Below are 21,265 nucleotides of genomic sequence, written 5' to 3'. Positions count from 1 at the left end.
CCACTCCCTAAGCCACTTTGTCCTGGGAGGTCTCTGAAATGGGAGCAGAGGATGAGAAGGTGCCTTGGTATCCAAGACCTGTTAGGTCATCTGGGGAGGGCTGGGCTACAAGGCTGAGGGAAGCTTGTCTTGGATTTTAAGCTCCTCTATAGGGCCTCTGAGTGCAGAGCAAACAGAGGCAAGACTCTTTTGGCCTTTGAGTCCTTCTGTGGGGTGCTTATGGATTGGGGCTCTAAGAGTAAGACGCCTAGAGTCCTACTTTGGGGTCTCTTGCTAAGGAGAGCCTGAAGGGAAAGGCACCTATTGAGCGGGTTTTTAATTGGGAAGCAGCAAGTAAGAGAATACCTTGGTCTTAGTGCCTGAGGGTATGAGGTATTTCAGAAGGAAACTTTAATGAGGGGTAGGAAATAGGGGAACATTTTCATCTCTGAGCCCCTCTGAGAATTGACTGGGGAGCTAATTACTGAAAGAGCTGTTTTCCTTAAGAGGTATCTGATTGAAGAGAAGCCGAGGGGAGGGCCCTTTTGTGAAGTTTGACTGGTGGAAGGCTGAGGGATCCCTCTATAGAGATACTCATTGGGATCCCTCTGTTGGGTCTTTGGAAGATACCCCTCAAATTCTGAAATCTTTGGGGAGAGGCTAAAGGGAATCCCAAAGATTCTCTAGGCAGATGGGTACCTCTGTTGGAGTCCCTGATGGGGGAGGCTGAGTTGGTATCCCTTGATCTGTGGCCTGGTTCTCTCCGGGGGGTATGTATGGGTATGGGTCCCTCAGACTATAGGCCTGAAGGAGAGGCTGGGAAGGATCCCTGGGTCTATGAGATCTTGGGAGAAGGAAAGGGGGCCCTGTGGAGTCTTGAGTTGCTGAGGTAGAATCCCTTGAGCTATGGGGTCTCTGAAGAAGCTAAAGGAGAGTTGTTTTAAGGGAGCCCCAATCTGTGGAGTCTTGAAGGGGGTCCTTTGTTTTACAAAGTCTTTTTCAAAGTCCTCAGACTAATGGGTCTCTGGGAGGGTAGAAAGTGCTTATTCCTTGATCTACGAAATCTTGGGGTGGGATGAAGAGAATCCTTCACTTTGTGGAATCTCTAGAGGATGGGGGGGGTCCCACAGTATAGATGATCTGAGAAGGTTCTATGGTTTCTAGTAGATTCATATCTGGGGGAAAGAGTTCTTAAGTTTGTGAGATCTGTGGAATCTGGGTGGGGGTTCCTCAGTGTTAGGTCTGGGAAGATACTTTGGTCTCTGGAGGTGTGAAGAGGATCCCTTGGTTTTTAGATTGTGTAAGGGTGGTTCCTAAGTCCGTAATGTCTGTTGGTCTCTGAAATGGGGTCTAAGAGCTATGGAGTTTGAAGGTCTCTGTCTTTGGGGTCTGAGAAAGGGTCTGGAGTAAGGTGGAAGATCTTTCAGTCTATGGAGAACCCTTTGTTCTTTGGGGAGTTGTGGAGAATTCTTCAGTCTGGGATGATGTGAGAGGCCTCACAGTATATAAAGTAGGGTGAAGGGCTCCCTCAGTCTGTAGGGGTCTCTCAAACTCTACAGTAGAGGGGTCCCTTTTCTGTGGGGGGGCCTTTCAGTCTTTGTAGTGGGGTAGGAAGATCCTCAGTATAAGTTGGGATGAATACATGAAGAGAATCCCTTACTCTTAGGCAGACTGAGGTAGAGTCCCTTAGTCTAGTCCCCAAGTTTTGCCCTTCAGTTGCTAGGGTGGAGGGGGTTCCTTTGGTCTGTGAGGCAGGATGTGGAGGGTACTTCAGTCTCTGAGGTAAAGTGAGGAAGTCCCTTATTCTGTGAGGGAAAATAAGGAGGGTCTCTTGGTTTGTAAGGTAGGGTAAAGGGGATCTCTCAAATCTGTGGAGCTGTGGAGGGATCCTACAGCCTGTGAGGAATGTCCCTTAAGATTCTGGGGTGAGGGGAGCCCCTCAGTCTATAGGCTAGAGGAGTCTTTTGGACTCCAAGATTGAGGTGAGAGGTAGTCTGTGAGATAGGCTGAAAGGGCCCCTCAGTCTTTGAAGTCTGTGTTTGGGGTGTCCCTCAGTCTTTGAGGTGGAGTTCTGTATTCTGGGAGTGGGGAGGGCAGTTGAGGAGAGTTCCTCAGTTTATGGCCTAAGGTAGTGATTCCCAAAGTGGGCGCCACCGCCCCCTGGTGGGTGCTGCAGCGATCCAGGACAGCGGTGATGGCCACAGGTGCATTGATCTTTCCAATTGCTATTAAAATTTAAAAAATTAATTTCCAGGGGGCTAAGTAATATTTTTTCTGGAAAGGGGGCGGTAGGCCAAAAAAGTTTGGGAACCACTGGCCTAAGGTAAGAAGAGTCCTTTAGTCTCTAGAGGGGATGAGGGGAGATCCTTTAGTCTTTGAGGTCTGTGGGGGTTCCTCAGTAGTCTAGAGGGGATGAGGGGAGGCCATTTAGTCTGTGAGATCTGAGGGGTTTCAGTCTGGGAGGTGTTGGATAAGGAGGGTCCTTGGGGGGGTCCTTCAGTTTCTAAGAAGGGTGAGGGAGGGGTTCTTATTTTCTATAATGGAGAGGTGTCCCTCAGTCTGAGGGGTAGGTTGAGAAAGGTCTCTCAGTATCTAGGGGAGTCCTTCAGTTGGTGAAATTTATGGGAGATCCTCATTTTGTGTTCTATGGGAAGTCCTTCAGTCTCTGGGGGAGCAGGTGAAAGAGGTACCTTAGTTTGTGGGAGAACCCTCAGTCTCTAGGTTAGGTGAGAAAAGGTCCCTTAAGCTCAGGGTGTGAGAGGAATCCTTTAGTTTCTGGAGGAATGAGTTAAGAGAGTGATCCTTTGGTCTCGATAAAGGGGAGTCCCTCAGTCTTCCCTTAGCTTTGGGGTGAAGGAGTCTCTCAAGCTCTAAGAGGGTGGGGTGGGGAGGGTCAGTCACTCTCTAGGAGTGTGAGGGAGGTCTCTAGAGGAGAGGGCTCTTTCCGTCTGAGGTCTGATGGAGGTCTCCGTCTCTTCAGTCTATAAGGGGTAGGGGAGTGAGGAAGATCTCTTAGTTTCTAAGGAGGATATAAGAGATCTCTGGGCCTCTAAGGGAGGTGAGGGGGGTCCCCCTTCAGGCTCCGGAAAGTGAGGGAGATCTGGGTCTTTGGAGGGAGTCAGACTCTGGGGAGGTAGGGGGTTCCCCTCAATCTCTGAGAGTGGAGAGGGGTCCGCCTTTTTCTAGTGTCTGGGGGGTTAGGGAAGTCTCAGTCTCTAAGGCCGTGATGACGGGGTTCCTTCAGTCTTAGTCTCGGATGGGGGTGAAGGTTACTCAGGGAGGGAAGTTCCTCAGCCCCTGTAGGGGGTGGCGGAGGAAGTCTCGGGCTCCGGAGGGTGTGAGGGGGGTGTCCCTCCAGTCTCTAGGGGTGGGGGGTACAGTAAGTCTCAATCTCTGGGGATCGAGGGAGTCCCTCAGTCTCTAAGTGGGGAGGGGGTCCCGCCAGTCTCTAGAGGGCTGGGGGAGGTCTCAGGCTTTTCTTTCAGTCTGGGGGGCAGGGAGGAGGTCCCTCAGGTCTCCAAGCAGAGCCCCTCAATCGGCGGGGGAACTCTCTTCACCGTTCCGGGTTTCAGCCTCCCTCAGTCCGCCGTGGCCCTGGCGCCTCTGACGTCACTAACGGTTCCCAACCGCTCCCGGCGCTCTCGCACCCCTGACGTTTTCCCGCTTTCAGGCCCAGGAGCCGCTCGGACTGCGCAGGTGCCGTAAAGCAGAACAGCGCGGTGGGGGAGGGGAGGGGAGGGGAGGTTGAGGTGTAGGCGCCGGGTCTCGTGCGCATGCGCTCCTCCTTCTCCCGCCCACAGCCCTTGCCAACGAGCCGGGTATCCAAACTCGGGTCGGGGCGCCTACCAAACGGTCTCTGTTCGAGGCTGCTCCCCCAAATCCCCCCCTCACGCCTGTCCCCCTTCCTTGCTCCTCCCTTAGTTCCTCCTCCCCTCCTCCTCCACACCCCCCTCTTCTAATCCCGTAGACCATCCCATCTCCCCCAATCAACCCTGTAACCCCGCTGCCCTTCCCCAGAGCCCCTTCATGCCCGCAGCCCCCTCCCTTATTCTCCCTCTTAGTGCTTCCCCCCCAGCCCTCTGCTGACCGGCCATCCCCATGGGGCTTCTGCCCTGCCCCTCTCAGGCCCTCCCCCCTGTCCCCAGCCTGGCCCTTGGCTGACCAGTGGGCAGCCCCCCTCATGCCCACCCTCCCCCCTCAGTGCCCTATCAAGCTGGGTTCCTTGAGTGAGCAGGATAGCCCCCTGGCCCAGCTACACCGACTGGCCATTGCTGGGGGACCCTGCTGGCGGCTGGCCCGACTGCTCAAAAAAGGTGACTCTTGGAGGTGCCCAGCATGGATATGCAGTGGGGGGGGGGGGGCTGGGGAAGGGCATACAGACTGGTCATGGAGTTTAGGGGGATTTGTTGGCAGAGGGAGATGTGGGCATGGGATCCACAGAAGTTACTTGTTGATCAGACATGGAGAGAATCTTTTGGGTGGGCAGTGCCGTGGAAAGTGCCAGCATGCCCATCCAGAGGCTTCCTGCCCCTTCTTTCCCCTCCTCCTTTGCCCCCCAGGGGTACAGGTGGATGGAGAAAACTCATCGGGTCAGACCAGCCTCTTCCTGTCAGCATTGCTGGGCCGGGCAGCTTTTGTCAAACTTCTTCTCCGCTTTGGAGCAGACCCCAACCAGTGAGTTCCTCAGCCCCAAAGCCAAGCTCTTCTGTGATGCCCCCCTCCAAGGGTGTCATCTGGCTCCCTTCATCTCCAGCTCCCCTCTCTTCCAGTTCCTTACCTTCCCGTTGGTCTCTCCCCCAGTGCCTCAGTGTCCCTCTCTTTGTCTCTTCCCCACAGCCGATGCTTGGATGGAAGTACCCCAGTCCATGCAGGAGCTTTCTCTGGCCACTGCCAGGTCATGCTCTGGCTGCTGGAGGCTGGAGGAGACCTGAGACTGCATGACCAGCAGGGCTGGACAGCAGAGGACTGGGCCCAGCAGGCTGGAGCAGAGAGCTGGGAAGTGAGTGTGTGTGTGTGTGTGTGTGTGGCATTAGGGCAGGGTCTGACAAAAGATGGGGATGGGGTGGGACTCTGGATATATCTGATTTAATACTAATAAATTCCATTTGAAGACAAAATGACTCAGAATAGCAGTTAGAGCTGGCCACAGAGACAGGAAGATGGGGTCCAGGTCCAATCTCATGGGGGATGGGGACAGACGACACCCGAGATTTCATGAGTATCGGGGACCTCCAGGATGAGGACATGCTCTCCACCGTTCCAAAGGCAGCATCTTTCTGCCATTTCTGCTTGTAGAAGTGATCCCTGAGCTGCCAGGACGAGGCAGAAGTGGGCCCTGGCTCTGTCTAGGCCAGGCCAGCCTAGGCTGCCTTTTGCTGGGTGGGACTCGGGAAGAACCTCTCAGAAGCAACTCTCAAGACCAAGAATTCAGAGCAGGGAGCAGGTGTTTCCACACTAGGAGGCCCCGTCCCCATGAAATCCTGGGTCAGCCCCCAACGTCCCCTTTGATACCTGAAAGCTGCCAGTCCCATAAGGCTTGGCGCCACTGAACATGCCTCTTTGGCCCTACCTGTCCCATGCCGCACCCTCTAGGTCTTGGAGCTGCTTCGAGAATGCCGAGCCAGAATGGCCCTGCTGGCCCAGGGGGGTGAGACTGCACTGGCTTCGTCCTTGGGGGAGCTGTGGGGGTTCCGGGCTGGATCCCTGGGAAGCCTCCACCTGACCCTGCCTTCCCAGCTCCTGCCTCAGGCTGAAGGGTAATAGCTGATGCTGCTTATTCCTTCACCTGCCCTGCCTGGACCCTTCTCCCATTATCCCTGGGGGAAAGAGCACCTGCTGGGTGCTGACCTCCCTCCCACCCCCAGGTCACTGTGGCCCCAGCAAGTCCAGAGGTCTCCCCAGGTCCCAGGACTGGGGTTTGGCCAGGTAAGTAGGAGCGACTCATGGAAGAGGAGAAGGAAGGGGAGAGGCCAAGGGCCTCCAACTGGGCCTAGCTGAATGGGGTTTCTCCCCTTCTCCCAAGCTGAGCAGTCTGAGGCCTCTGGGGCTCACATCTGGGGTTCCCCTGGTTGATCCTGAGGAGCTGCTGCCAGCACAGGGGGAGCCTGATCGGACCTATGAGTGCGGCACCCACACCATCATGGTCAAGTGAGAGAGCTGAAAGGCCCATCAGAGCAGCGTCCTTCTGGCCATCCTCCCCTAAACCCAGCAGGGTCCCCCACCCCCTGCCATGTACCTCTGCAGCCCCCCCCCTCCCTGGGCCGCCTCTTGTCCCCTGATCTTGCTCTTGTGTCCCAAAGCCTCCTGTGGAGGGGACACCCAGTGACCGTGCGGAAACTGAAGCCACCCCCAGCCCCGGCGCTCCCAGACCTGCTTTTGTCCGACCTGAAGCACTGCAGGTACTGCTCGGGTTTGGTCCCTAAACGTGTGGGGCCGCCGCGTGCCAGGCGCTGTGCCAGGCGCTGTGCTCGGAGAGTTCTGGGGCCAGCAGGGGAGGGGGCGGGGAGGAGGGCCCAGACCCCTGGGAGTCGGCCCCAGCGTCCTCCTGCCTCCCACAGCCTCCTTCACCATCCCAACCTGCTGCTGCTCATGGCCCTCAGCCCCTCCCCGGACCTCTCTGGCCTGTGCCTCCTGTTTGAGCCCATCCAGGAGGGCTCCCTGCACCTCGTGCTACACCCCCCAGGGGTGAGTAGTGCCCGGCTCCACAGGGCCTTCCCTGGAGCCACGGAGGGGGCGGGCAGGGGGAGCGAGGAGCCGGGCCATCAGGCAGCTTCCTGTCGGGGCGCACTTTGGGGCTCCTGCGGCACCGGGGAAGTGGGAGGAGAGCCTGGCCAGGGCCTGGCGTGGCTGCGCTGTGGCTGGGGGACGGGAGGAGAGCCTGGCCTGCCTTCTCCCGGGCTTGGAGGAGATAGTGGGGTGAGCTCTCGGCCCAGCATCATGACCACTCCAGAGAGGTGGCCGCAGTTGGACGCTGCCCTCTCTCCCCACCAGGACGCCTCCTGCCCCAGGATTCCCCCCGGCTTCTCCCCAGGGCAGCTGCTGTTACAGGTGCTGGAGGCCCTGCTCTACCTCCAAGGCCAGGCCCGGGCCCATGGCGGCCTCAGCTCCCACGCAGTCCAGCTGGTCCGACCGGGGTTGGTCAAAGTCAGCCACCTGGAACACGGGCGGGCCCTGCCCCGGCCCCAGTGAGTGACCTCCGGCCCGTCTGCCCTGCCCGTCCCCCACCCCCAGCATCCTGCACACAGCCGGCTCACCCCCTCCCTCTGGCTCCGCAGACCAGAGAGAGCGTTTCCTTGGGGAGGCCCCAGCCCGGGGCCGCCTCCACCCTCCGAGCTGTACCCCTGGTTACCGCTGGAGCTGATTCGAGGCGAAGCCCCGACCCTGACGTCCGACTTCTACAGCTTCTGCATCCTGGCCCAAGAGGTCTTTACTGGTTAGTGATGGGTCTCCGGCCACCCCAACTGGGCGTCTCCCCCTGCCCAACCTCCCCGCACCCCTGATGAGCGCTTTCTTCTTCCTGTTCCTGCCCCCCTCAATGTGCTGCCACAGGAAACCTTCCCTGGGCCGGACAGGAAGGCCTGCAGGTCAAGGCGAAGCTGGAGTCTGGGGAGGGGCCGCCTCTGGAGGCCCGGGTTCCCCCGGCCTACCAGTCTCTGGTCAAGGCCGGCCTGGGGCTGTGGGCTCGAGACCGAAAGGGCAGCCTGCAGGACGCCCGCTACAAGCTGAGGGTGGCGCTGGCTCAGGTAGACGCTGGACTGGGGGATGAAGCGCAATGGGGGGCAGGCAGGACCCGCCGGGTGCTGACAGGCCATCTCGTCCCCAGGAGTCGGCACTCCAGGAAACTTCTCTGGGGAGCCCCTCCTCGGAGCCAAAGAGCCCCCCGCCGCCTGGTAAGGAGGGGCACGTGGGCAGGGGGGGCGACCCCCCGCCGGGCTGCCGCCATTTACCTTGCCCCCCGCACACAGAGCCGCTGTTGGAGGCGCAGCCCAAGGTCACTAGCACACCTAGGCCTCCGTCCCCCAAGACGGTCCCCAACCCCAAGCCATCCGAGGTAATGGGGCTGTTGGTGGGAGGGAGACCGAGGGCGGGGCGGGGGCGGCCGGGGGCGCAGAGAGGAGGCCCCGCGTTCCTCCATTTCCCGTCTAGGCCTTGAAGTCCCCGGGGAGCAGCGGGGCCTGGGAGAACACCTGGAGCTCCCCAGCCTTGGACTCGGGCAGCAGCCTGACTCTAGGGAGCAGCCTGAGCCTCACGTCCCAGCCAGACGAAGAGTCGTCAGCGGAGGGCAGGAAGGCCGCCTGCACTGAGGTAGTAGGGCCGGCTGCCTGCCCTGGCCCTTCCTCCTGCCCTCTCCTGCTGCCTGCTCACTGCCCGGCCATTGACCCAGGCCCTCCCTCTGCTCTTGTCAGAGGCCGTCGCTGCTGACCAGTCTGAGAGAGTCGGCCTGCCTGCTGGGCCAGGCCCAGGGCTCCCTGGAGAGGCTGGAGAGAAGGTTCTCAGCCAGGATCCGGACCCTGCAGGAGCTGCTGGGAGACAGCCCAGAGGCCCCGACATCCCAGTCCGCCTGTCCCCAGAGTAAGTGAGGAGGGGAGCGAGGACAAAGGCCTTCCTCCTCCTCAGTGATTGAGGACCTTCCCCTTGCCCCCAGGTGGCCCCAGTCTTCAGGAGTGCATAGACCTTGCAGCCCGGGCCCGAAACCTGGACAGACAGGAGGGTCGGACCCAGGTAGGGATCTGGGGGCCGGGGACAAGGAGGCTGTGATCAGAAGGGGTCCACTTCCTACGTGCTCCTTTCCTCCCAGGGCTTGTAGGCCTGGAGTGGCCTGCAGAGCTCAGAGGCCTTAGAGGGAGCCCTCAGCGCTGGCGCTTGTGTGGAGGCTCTGGGCCTGGGGAGGAGGCTTCTAGAGTTGACTGACCGCCCCACCTCCCTCGGACAAAGGAATGAAGAGGCTGCCCTCCTCACTTCCCTCCTGTTGTCAGTGCCCTGAAAGATAGGTAGTATGAGGAGCACCAGTTGTTTTGGGATTAGGAAGAAGGAATGTGCATTGGTGGGGCTTAAAGGTGAGCAGTGCACACACATCCAGCCTGTGTTCGACGCTGAATGGAGTCGGGTCCCTCCTACGCTCCCCGACCACAACAAAATGAAGGGGCCGCCTGAGGGGACCTTGGAGGGCCTTCCCCTGTGGGATCTAGGGATGCAGAGAAAGAAGGGGCAGTGTCTGCCCTCCTGGGGCTTGGAAGGCCCCACAAGCTCTGGGGGGGCCGCCTTGCCAGGGTCCTCCCTCCTGGCGCCCCAGCTGGGAATCATCTCCGTGTAGCACAGGTCATATGGACTTGAAGCGCAGCCTTTGTCCCTTCCCTGCCAGGTGCTGGTCCCTGAGCTGGCCAAGGAAGGCCCCTTCACCAGCCTGCAGAAGTAAGTAGCTGGCAGTCCCTTCTCCAGCCCCCAAGCATTTTCCGTTTCCTTGAGGGGTCTCCATCATGACGCCAGCCTTTTATGTTGTCCCCCCTCCCCCAGGCTAGACCTGCTAGAGGAGATCATCACAGAACTACAGGGTGAGGTGGGGGGATGAGGTGAGGGATGGTGGGGGGGAGCACAGACAAGACCTGTATGAACAAACATTCCCCAAACCCTGGCCCATGGGGGTTCCTGAGGCCTTGAAGAGCAGGCCTGGGGAATGTGGCTCAGCCGTGGCATCTCTGGTTCTGTCCCTCAGGGCCCCCCAAGCCAAGGAGCTGAGAGTAGAAGATGCAGAACCCAGTCGGTGTCGGCTCTCTGACCCCCAAACCCAATAAAGCTTCCCCAGCCAGCTTCTTCCCGTCTCTCACTATGATCAAACACATGCCAATCCACAGATCATTTTTACTTTTATTTCTGTTAATGTTTTGAAGTGTTTAGTACACAGCTGTCAGGCTTGGGGCTCGTCCGGGACACGCACACACCCACACGCACCCCTGAAGCCCCTCATCTGGACACACACATACAGGGAGGGGAGCAGGACATGCTGGGGGATCCCTGGAGGTTGGGGGGAGATGAAGTGTTTGCATGTTCAGCCTCCCCCAGATTAGTGCAAGAAACCCCAGGGTGGGGAGGGGAGCAGAGAGAAACTACGGTTACAGGTTATGAGATCACATTGGAACAGTTTACAAAGTTAGAAACTTGAGGAATTGGGAAAAATTACAAAATGGAGGGAGAATTGAATTGGGGCCCCAGGGCCAGTGATGGCACTAGGGTCCGACTCTTGAGAGGGACCTCAGTCATCAACAGGCACACCCAGCTGGGGCCCCGGGATTCCCATTCATCAACTCAAGGGGCCATTTTACAAAAGAAAGATTGGGAGACTCAGCAGTAGCTGTGAGTTTGGCCCTTAGCATGGAGGGACCAGCTTGGGGGCAGGTAGGAGGGTGGGGGGCCAGCCCCCTCTCCGTGTCCATCCCCCACATTGCCATATTGGACTCCATGAGGACCCTCCCCTCCTCCTTTCCCATAGGCCTGGGTGGGTGTCCGGTAGAGGAGGAGGGGATCTAGAGGCCCCCAGGGTCGAGGGGGCCGTGGCCCCCAAGGTGATCGCTGCTTGTGGGGGAGTCGTGGGGCAGGGGGGCCAGGGTCAGAGCGACTTCGGGGATGGGCAGGAGGGGAGGAAGAACAAGAGGAGGAAGTAGGGGAGGGTCCACCCCCACCCAGGGGCAGGTTGACATAGACAGGTTCCAGATGGGCTGGGTGACGCCGGGACTCTTGGGGGTGGTAGCAGAGGCGGCCATGTTGGGAAAAAGGCTGCAAGGCCGGGGAGTATGGCTGAGGTGGGGGGTAGCAGAAGAGGAAGTCAGGGGGACCCTGGGGTGGTGACTGTTCCCGAATCCCATAGGAAGTACTGAGCCCCTCTGGGGCCTGGTGGAAGGGAGCCCAAGGCCGGGGCAGGCCTGGGTAGGGAGGCCCCTCGCTCCCACTGATCTCGTAGTACAGATTTTCCCCCTTGTCAGGTGGCAAGGGGGGACCATGTGGAGTCCTCCGGGTAGGGGGTGGGGGTCCAGACCGGAAGGAAGGAATACCCAAGGAATGAAGCGGCGGCTTGGGGGGGCCAGAGAAGGGTGAGGGACGCTCCTTGGGGCTGGGGGAGGTCACAGCGAAGAAGGAGGCAGGCACCTGTGACGGAGAATGGGATTCGTTGGGGAAGTCCCTAGAAGGCCCAGTGACCAAGAACCTACCACCCCCAAATCGTTACTAGAGACTTGGGTGGAGCTGCTCCCCAGCCCTCTGCCCAGCAGCCCAATAGGAGAGCTTCCTCCTGTGTGTGTGTGTGTGTGGAGAGGCACGGCATGGCACACGGTCTCTAAAAGGTTCACCATCACTGGCCTAGAGGATGGGCCTACCTAAGCGGGGTGGGCAAACCTTCATTTGGCCAAACCCCACAGAACTAAGGGCAGCCTGGAGGGGAGAGTCAGGGACTCTGTCCTCACTGACCTGAGCAGGAGCTCTTCGTTCCCTCCGTGGAGGACCAGAGACTTGTGTGCGCAGCAGGCCCCCATCACTCTGCTGCCGCTGCAAGGAGGCGGGGGGCCCTGGTGCTGGGTGGCTGGGGTTTACCATGGAGTAGAGGGGCCTGGGGGCCCCCACCCCTGGAGTTTCCCCACCACCCCCTTCCAGGGACAGGGAACGCCGGAAAGGGGAGCGAGGTAGGGGTGGGACTGTACCCCCCATCTCCTGTTGGCGCTGACGCTGGGCTGCCCTCTGAGCTCGCTCAGCCAAAGCAAGGGCCATCAGGCGAGCCGGATTCTTGGGGGGCGGAGGAGGGGCCCCTCCAGGGCGAAGGAGAGACAAGGGAACGGGCATCGGTGGGGACTCAAACCCAGGCACAGGACCTGTATGGAGAGGAGAGGGGGAAGACCTTAGAATGGAGGAGCTGCTGCTTGGTCCCTGAGGCCCAGAGGCTGGGGTTCCTGGGGCCAGGTGGGAGGTTTCTTACTCACTCAGTGAGCCTTGAAGGTCTTTCTGGCTGGTTAAGGACAATTTACTCCGGATTTCCCTCTGGCAGCTGTCACTCAACTCTGTCTCAGCACTGCGCAGCAGTAGAGGGATGAGCTGGGGAGCAGGGGTGGCAGGTGGAGGGGAAGGGGTGGCTGGGGCACCCCCTCCCAGCAGTTCCAGGACAGCAGGAGGCACAGAGACGGCCACAGGCTCAGAGATATCCAGGGCAGTGGGTGGGGCAGGGCTCCTGGGGCCTCGAGGAGACCGAGCTGGGGGAGTGGCTTTGTGGATGAAAGAGCCTGTAGGCGCTGGAGGGGCAGGACTGGCAGGGGGGGCTGGGTCCCCAGGGGTAGGGCTGCTGCATCGGAAAGTGAGGGGATCAAAGTCGAGGCCCCTCAGCCCCTCCAGACACCTAGGGGGGCTGAAGTCCAGGTCATCGCCATCATCCAGCCAGGCTGAAACGCGATGTGGAGGGGACCCCACCAGCTCTCCACTCCCCACAGAGGAAGTGGTGGTGGAGGAGGCTGAAGAGGTGCTAGAAGAGAGGCTCTCACAGGAGCCGGCCAGGCCTGGAGCCACAGGGAAGGCATCACTGCTGGAGCGGGGCCGGCGCAGCCGGTGCAGCCTCTGGAGGCCTGCAGGGAGCCAAGAGGAAGGGTTGCTCTGGAGGCCGCTGGTTCTGGCTCCCTTTGTATGGATGGGCTGCCAGGCTATAGCATCTCCAAAGAGCCCCAATCTCTGGGAGCCCACCATCTCCCTGGTGGCCTCTTTCTACCTCAATGTCCGCTGTGCAAGTGGGACCCAATGCCACTCCCTGCCCCTCTGCCCGACTTCTCAACCCATCTAGGTGGTGGTGGCATTACTTCTGTAAGGTCTGTCCCTTCCCCTCAGCATTTACTCTCCTAATTTGGGGTCTTCTCCTTTGTTGACTCTTCACTCCCCAACCCCAAGTCTCCAGTGATGGGCTATTGCGCTAACCTAGGGTGATCCCTGGGGCTGCTCCCTTCACCCGAGAGGCCCAGATCAGCCAGGGAGCAGCCGTTTGCATCCCCGGGTGAGGAGTGAACTCATCTTTGCCTTTCCAGCTCCCATCCTTCTTGTCCTCCACGGTGAGCTCAGGCAGCTCTCTCAGCAGTAAAGCCTGACCTGCTCCTGGCCCTGTTCTCTGAAAGTGCCCTGGCTGGCTCCCCCTTGGCCTCATGCTATGGTCTGTGGTCAGCTCTCTATGCCCACCCAGGCCTACTCCTTACTTCCAGGACAATGGAAGCTCCTTAAAGTAGGGGCTGGGTCATTTTTTCAAATCTTGGTAACCCCTCTGCCCAGGACACTTGAATGGAATCAAATAGTCAGTGTCGTTCACAGGGCTTGGGGGCAGACAACCTGTCCACCCCCGCCCCTGCCCAATTGTACAAACAGGGAAACTGAGTCCCAGAGAGGGGAAGAGTTCACCACCCAGTTAGCACTTGGCAGAGCAAGGCTTGAAACCCAAACAGTTGACCATCTCCTCAGTTGGAAGACCCTTGCCTGGCTCCCCACGGCCTAAAGAAGGGCAGAGCCTCACAATGCCATTCTAGGCCCTTCAAGGGCTAACTCCAGGATCTTTTTCTGATTTCCACTCCTAAGCCTCCCCTAGAGGGAGACAGACTCCTCTCTGCTATTGCTCCTGTCCCACATCCCTGCTCTCCCTACACCAGGGATCAGCTCTCTCCCCCGGGCAGTTTCCACATCAAGGCTTGACCACAATTCCCTTCTGCTGGGATATCTGTGGGGACAGAGCTGGAGTTTAGGGAGCTGCTCTGCCTCTCACTAGCTGTGTGACTTGGATAACTCTTAGGGCCTCCCCCAGTAGCATCAGGGCCTTGGCCTGGATGACCTCTGGGCCTCCTCCCAGCTCTGATGATCCTTTTCCAATAACCCTCCTCCAGCTCAGGCCCAGTCTATATGGAACACTGACGTTATCTGCTCTGGCTGAACTGAATTAGATCTGAAGATGCTCCAATTTCCCTCCCTCCTTCCTTCCCCACAGACTGTGATCCCCAGGGAGGCCACCCCCAGGGCATCCTCACCAGCTCCACTGGCCTGGGATGACAGTGACTCCTCACTCTTGGCTGATCGAAGTGGGGCGGTTTCTGCTGGGCCACCTGGATTTCCAGAAGGGGCAGGAAAAGTGTTGGCTACAAAGGCCCCAAACTACCCTTCCTGTCCGCCCACCTTGGGCCCATGCACCTGCTCACCTTGGGGTGGCTGGGACCCTTGGCCAGCTCCACGCCAGGGCAAGGGTTTCTTTCGGACTGAGGAGGGGCCCCTGCCCAGGGCAAAGAAGGTCTTCCAGCTGCTGCCACCTGGTTTCCGCCACTTCTCCCCAATGACCCCCTTCCTCCTAGATGGGGCACAGGTGTGAGACAGGATGGTGTCTGGGCCAGGGCCCATCTTCCCCTTTCCTTGCTGCCACCCTGTTACTCACCGGTCTTCAGGTGGAGGAGCGGCCTTGGCCCCCTGTGCAGATAGCCGACCCTGTGACCGAGCCTGAGCCTCCTCTAGGGACAGGAGGCGGGTGGAGGGTCCGCTGCCCACCAGGGACTTGGGCCTGGAGAGGAGACAACGACCTGGGGAGTGGGAGAGGAGAGTCTGTCAGCCTATCGAGCTGGCCCATCTCCCCTGCAGGCAAAGCTAAGCACAACCCCCCACCTCCCCTGGGAGCCCTGGCAGGCCAAGCCCCCGGCCAGGGATCAGCAAGGCAGGGACCCTGGGATTGGGGAGGGGAGTGGTGGGGTGGGGCCTGGGGCCTGGGAGGGAAGGGAGGGGAGGAGTAGGGGCATCAGCAGCAGGCGAGGAGGAGGCAGAGGCGGCGGCAGCTGCAGGAGGAAAGCCGTCTCAGTTACCTCGGGAGGGCCCGGCCGATGATCCGTGTTCCGCAGGGGTCCAGGGTTTGTGGGGCAGGGATGGGAATGAGAGAAGGGGGTGTGGCTGGGGTTTCTTGGGGAAAAGTGGGCTCTAAAATGGCTCTAAAGCTGAAGGAGCTGGGAATACCCAGGAGTGTGCCTATGGTCCTAAGGGCACCCCTCCCAGGCACCACCAGTCCCAAGGGGGCCCTGAGGGAGCTACGGATGGGGTGGGGGTTGGAGATGCAGCATCCGGGACCAGTGGGGGATCCTGAGTCGAGCTGAAATGAGAAGGAGGCTGGGGGGGAGGGGACAGGGTTCTGGGGTCCCCGGGGGAAACTGAGCTGGAGGCTGCCCCACTCAGGGCAGTGACCTTGAGGCCCTGCCCTCCCCCAGCCCAGCCCATCGCTTGCCATCCCAGCCCCTAGGAGCTTCCATCCATCTCCAGGAGGATCGGGACACAAGCACCAGGCAGCAGGCATACCTGCAGGATCTAGGCCTGCCGAGGCGAACGTATCGCTGAATAAAACATCCACGTGGCTGAGAAGAAACTCGACGACAACAGATTGGACTCGAACCTCTCGGAAGGCAGCCGCTCCCCCAAGCCCTACGGACTCCAGCTCCATGGACCTGCAGTGACGGGGAATGAATGCAAGGGTTGGGGGCCCTGAAGAGGCTCCTTGTCCAGCTCTAGGGAGCCTCCGGAAGGGACCCTGAGCACCCTCCCCTCAGGTGACTCTCCAGAGGCCTGGAAGGCTAGCAGCCAGGCAGGCCCACCTCATTCAATTCAGCATGAATTCAATGCCTACCAACATTCCAGCACCATGCAGAGTCTCTGGACCTTCCCTCTGGGCGCTCTGCCTTAGTGGCTTTCCTTCCCTACTCACCGAAGCAGGTTGGGGGCCCACACAATGGCTAGGTTCCGGGCATGCATGCTGGTGTCCGCACTGTGCTGGGCCATCCGGGAGAGGTGTCGAAGCAGGTACTCCAGGGTCCTGGAGGGGAGGCAGGGATGGAGCATGGCACCCTCCCTCCGGCCCAGCCCGACAGCTTCCTGTTCCCCACTCCCTTCGCCTACGCTACCCATACCGGTAATGAGGTGGGGGCAGTTGCTGGATGACATCATGAACCCGAACCAGGCGCTCCTCTTCTCCAGGCACAGACATGGCCTCCTAGGGGTACAGAGTGAAGGAGGAGGGTGGGCACAGGCTGGGACTTCACCTCTGGGTCTCCCTGGCCTCCCCCTTTAGACTTACACTGAATTTTCCATAGAGTTGGTAGGTGAGCAGGGGGTTAGGCAGCTCCCGAAAGTAGAGTTTGCAAAGGGAAGAGACGCTGTGGATGTCTTGGAGGAAGGCTGGTCCACTCAGCTCTGGGACCCTCTCACTATCGAATTCGTGCCTGAGACCCCACAGGCAGGGGTGGAGAAGACATCAGAGTTCCCAAAGCCTCTCTTCATTTTGGGGCCCTGCCTCCATGTGCTTTCCTCCCTCTTCTCCCCACATCTCCCTGGGGATACCTCCCTCTCCACCCTGGAGCTCACTCTTCCTCCCTCCCTAGCCTCTGGCCTCCCTACCTTAGTTTCTGGATATTGGAAGAAACACCTGAAAGCCGGTAGATTCCATCGACAACCCCATGGGCCTCAATGAACTCTGAGCAGCAGCGAAGGACTTGGGGAACTTTTAGAAAGGATGATGGGTCAGGGCAGAAGGGGCCACAATCAGGTTAGAAGAACAAAAAGTGTAAAAGGGCAGGACCAGGGGGAAGAACAACCAAATCCAAAGGGATGCCCATAAGTGGGTAAGGCCCGAGTAGTCTTTCTAGTGTTTTCATTTCTAAGTTATTGATTATGAGACACGTTTGGAGACAGCATGGTGTAACTGAGAGTGTGCTGGGCTCGGAATTAGATGTATTTGAATCCCACTTTTGGCATTTACTAGCGACCATGCATATTAAGTCACTTAATGCCACTAAGCTTCACTTTTCTCATCTGTAAAAAAGGGGATAATTAATACCTGTAGTACCTACTTCACAGGATTGTTCAAATAAGATATTGTAAAGGACTTTGCAAAACTATATAACTGTAGAAATGCCAGCTATTATAAATGCACAAGTAGGGAGAGAATACGAGGAATCCCTTTTTAGAGGACTGGGAGGTGTGGGAAGCTATGGAGTGACCCACCAAGATTGGGGCAGGGCCAGAACCTCACCATCTTGGCCAGAATTGCTGAGATGCTCCCCAAGATCACAGCCAAAGACACGCTGCCGAAGGATGCCCCTCTGCCTCAGCCGCTGACGAGATGGGCGAGAACGAATGAAAGAACGGAGGAGGCCTGCAAGTTTTCCTCGGGGCCGGGGCACTGCTTGGCGGTGGTAGTAGTGGGAAAGAGAGGGTATTCAATGTGAGGGAGAGGCACAGCTAAAGAGGGGAGGAGTAATCTGGGACAAGTCACAGGGGATAATATCTGCAGTTGTTACCTGACGTTAGAGAGGGAGGGCCCTCCCTTAAGGGAGCTGGGATGCTGGATGTAGGGCCATCGGGATCTGTGGGGGGGAAACCAGTATGAATGGCTCAAGATCTCTTCCCCTTCCCCTTCCCTAACCCTTTTTCCATGGAGATAGGCCTCTCCCCTGGCACAGCCCACTTTTTGTTACCAGCTTTGACTCCCAGGCCTGGTCTTTCGGTAAACAGCTCTACACACTCACTAGGGAAGAAACCAACCTAAGGGGAAGGGTCAAAAGCCAAAGGTCAGATGGCTTGAGTACCTCTCAAGGTCCTAGGCCTCTTAGGTTCTCCCCTGTCCATTCTTTCTACCTGGAATCCATGTTTCCCACGCCACCAGCTTCGGTCCTCTGTGGGTGGCATGTCAATCACGGAGACAATGTCACCAACCTGAGAATAGGGAGCAGAAGGGAGTCAGTGAAGGGGGAAAATCCAGCACAACCCTGCAGCCCTTTCCTTGACCCATTACCTCAAAGGACAGTTCATCTGGAGCCTGGGCTGTGTATCTCTTGATCACATGTGCTGCCGCCACCGCAGGAATGTTCAGGGAGGCCTCCTCACTGAGGAGCAGCCGCCGACCATGGTTATCCAGCTAGAGGAAGGGCAGAGGGGAGTGGAGGCGGTGGCATCCCCCATTGGAGACACACAACCCACAAGCCTTTTCCCGTCACCTACTTTCCCTCCTCCATTTCCGTAGCCATTTCCCAAGCTGCTTCTGATACATGTATGCCATTTCTCGGCCAGGACCTGGCCACGGAGATGTCACCCCCACCCCAGGCCCTTCTCCACTGCAGCTTGCATGCTCTTAAGGATCTAGTGATAGGCAAAGAACCATCTTCCACCTGCCCCCACCTCATTCAGCCCTTATTTGCTGTTCTACTTGCCACCAACCTAGATGCTTGTCCTGGCTTTCCTCCCCTCCTCAATCTATTTCCTTTCCTCCCTCATCCCCTGCCTCTCCTATCCTTCCCTCTCCCATCTCTCCCCACCTTTTCTCTCTTCCCTCCTTTCCCTCCTCTCTTCCTCTCTCTTTGACCCTTGTTCATTTGATCTCTCCCTCTCCCTCTCTCTGTCTCTCCCCCCTTACTTCCATCCAGGTAAGCACAGGGCCACAGTTGAGGTTACTGTCTACCAGTCCAGACAGAGTATCCAGATACTGTAGCAGCAATGGCACCAGCAGCTGAATGGGGAAGAAGGTGGGGGAGGGATTAGGTAGAACTAAGAAGCCTCTTAGCCAGATCTCCTTTCCCTTCATTCTTCACTGCTGAAATACCACTTCTTCCCTGGGGCAGAACTCCAGGTTTGGGGGTAGATGGCAGAGGAGAGGCTGGGACATTACCTGGTTCCGGGAACCCTCTGGAGCTGGCGGTAGCTCTGGAAGGCGGGAGAAGCGACGGTCAAAGATGCACCGGTGAAGATGGCTATCCAGGGAGCGGAAATCCTCATAGCTTCGGAGAACAGGCCAGGAACGGCCCTGGAGGAAACAATGAGTCAAGCAGGGTAAAAGTGACAGATTATACTCATAACTTTAGACTGAAGAAGGATCATGGGTCAGAGTCTGTGAGCACGTGGGAACAAGGCTAGGCTATTGTCAATGTAAGGCTGAAGGACAAAATGTGGAATCAAAGGTCTTACCTGACAGGTCACCTGGACCCCAAACACCAACTCATTATCACTAGGGAGATTGGAGCCTTCTCGATCTGGAGATAGCAGTAGCTAAAAGGGAAGGCCCAGGACATGTGGTTCTTCCAACACTATCCCCTACCCCAATTACCAGAAGCTAAACATATAACACACAACAGGAAAAAGGCCAGGCAATTGGAGATGGGGCTGGGGATCTCATGCTGCCATGCCCAGATAGGGTGGGCTCCAAGTACCTGAATGTGGCCAAAATCGACATTCTCATAGTGGAAGTGGGCACAGTCAGCCAGCCGGGGAAAAGGGCCACGAGGGGCGGAGATCCTAGGAGTTTAAGTCACAAGTCACCCTGAGTATCTTGGCCCAGTCCCCAAAGCTGAACTTAGAACTGGAGTATCCCAGAAGTGGAAAGACCTGGCTGCCAGAGCTCAAGATGTGCTCTCACGGCCTTTGATTCCAAGCAGCACCCCTCTCTTCCTACCTCTTTCCAGGTTTCCCTTTCACGTTAGAACCCCCTGAAGGGGGCAATGGTGGTACAGGCCCCTCCCCTGGACCATCCAGGTTATCTGTGCTTCTGGCCTGTGGGAAGAAAAAGATGCCTGAGGGATGCCTAACCCTAGCTAAAGTGCCACTAGAACCTAGACCCCCCCAAAGAAGAGCAAGATGATATTTCTTGACCAGTACAGACAGAGGACAAGAAAAGGTGGCCAGTACTTAAAAAAAAAAAAAAGTCAAATAGTAAAAGTTCGAGTAAAGACAGGGCCAGAACATTGGAAACTTTGGGAAGGTGGAATGAGGGAGAGGAGACTGTAGACATAACAACAATAATAGTAATTAACATTTACTTAGTGCTTCCTCTGTGCTGGGCACTGCCTTAAGTGCTTTATAAATCTTATCTCATCTGATCTTCACATCAACCCTGGGAGTACATGGAGTTATTATCCCCATTTTACAGATGAGGAAATAGATTGAGGCAGACTTTGCTTGCTGTCATCCAGTCAAAGAGTGTCTGCACAGGATTCCTGACTAGGGTCTAGGGTTCTAGCCAATTGTACCACCAACCCTCTCCCTCCAGCAGATGGGATAGGAAGAAAGAATGGGAAAAAGGTATAGGAAAGGAGGGAGTATTGGAGGCTGGCAGATCAGGAATAAAAATACTGTAGAGTTAAAGATAGGATAAGGTTAGGAAGAACCAGAGAAAGAAATGAGGCCTGGAAAGGGGAGGGGAGGGGGGAAGACCCCAATCAGGCAGAGATGGTGGGCTGGGATGGGAAGAGGAGCACAGACCCAGGGAGAGCAATAGGAGTGAGACAATGGTATGGACAGGACAAACATGAAGAATACCCAGACCCAGAGGGGCTGAAAGGGAAGGGCTAGAGGTGGGATCAGATGAGCTGGTGATAGAGAAGGGAAGGGTGGACTAAGTAGGCCTGGGGTGGGTAGGGAAAAGGACTTGGGATAGGAACAGGCTGCTATGTGATTATGGGACTGAGAGATGAAAGGACCTGGGCTAGGGATATGGGAGGATGTAGTTGGCCTGAAGTGACTGGGGGTCAGGCTGAAGAGAGGTCAAGGGGAGCTGAAGAGGAAAAATGAGACCAGGGTGAAGGGCAGTCAAGGAGGAGGGAGAGAGTTGAGGGGAGGATGGCTGAGGGGGAAGACATGTCAGGTTTAGTGAAGGATAGTCAGGTTGACAGGACAGAAATAGATTGGGCTGAGAGGGAGATTTGAAAGGGAGGAGGGAGAGCTGATGAGAGAGGAGGGAGAGTTGGTAAGACAGAGGAGGGAGAGCTGTTGACAGGGAAGAGGGAGACTCATTGAGTGGGAGGAGGGAGAGCTGGTGAGATGATGGAAAGACTTGCTGAGAGGGAGGAGGACTTATTGAAAGGTGGGAGGCCTTCTGAGAGGGAGGAGGAATCGCTGATGAGAGGTATGATGGAATGATTTGCTGAGAGGGAGGATGGAGAGCTGGTAAAAAGGAGGAGGGAGACCTACTGAGAGGGAAGATAGGAATGACTAGTTGGGAGGGAGGAGGGAGGTCTATTGAGTGGGAAGAGGGAGAGCTGGTGAGAGGACAGACATTCATTAGGGAGGGGCTATACCTGGGGAAGGAGGGAGATCTGGGCCTTGGGTGGGGTGGGGGTGGCAGTGGGGAGGCAGAGGGTCTGGGCCCAGTCCGGAGCCGCCCAGGCCTGCCCCGCCCCCGCTGCCCCCATCCCTCTCTCATTCCTTCCGTCCCTCCCTCCCAGACAGACGGCCGCCCCCGCCCAGCTCACCACCATGACCCGCCGCGCCACCACTG

At 57.8% G+C, this 21,265-nt stretch overlaps 1 protein-coding gene across 1 annotated transcript; it reads right to left on the bottom strand.

The window, feature by feature from the left end:
• Positions 1-9,825: 9,825 nt before the first annotated feature.
• Positions 9,826-21,265, bottom strand: ARHGAP33 (Rho GTPase activating protein 33). Its single transcript, XM_044667460.1, has 22 exons — positions 21,240-21,265; positions 19,445-19,542; positions 19,203-19,287; positions 18,961-19,041; positions 18,665-18,799; positions 18,413-18,505; positions 17,795-17,917; positions 17,638-17,715; positions 17,478-17,544; positions 17,301-17,366; positions 17,033-17,185; positions 16,399-16,501; positions 16,079-16,223; positions 15,912-15,994; positions 15,710-15,817; positions 15,307-15,452; positions 14,405-14,546; positions 14,175-14,320; positions 14,007-14,081; positions 11,952-12,575; positions 11,437-11,834; positions 9,826-11,118 (listed from the first exon to the last, which is right to left on the bottom strand). Exons 1-22 carry the CDS (start codon positions 21,243-21,245, stop codon positions 10,318-10,320), a joined length of 3,756 nt encoding a protein of 1,251 aa, XP_044523395.1. The 5' UTR covers positions 21,246-21,265; the 3' UTR covers positions 9,826-10,317.

The sequence above is a fragment of the Gracilinanus agilis genome, chromosome 3 (assembly GCF_016433145.1).
Source record: "Gracilinanus agilis isolate LMUSP501 chromosome 3, AgileGrace, whole genome shotgun sequence".
NCBI lineage: Eukaryota > Metazoa > Chordata > Mammalia > Didelphimorphia > Didelphidae > Gracilinanus > Gracilinanus agilis.
This window is presented reverse-complemented; position numbering and strand designations above follow the sequence as displayed.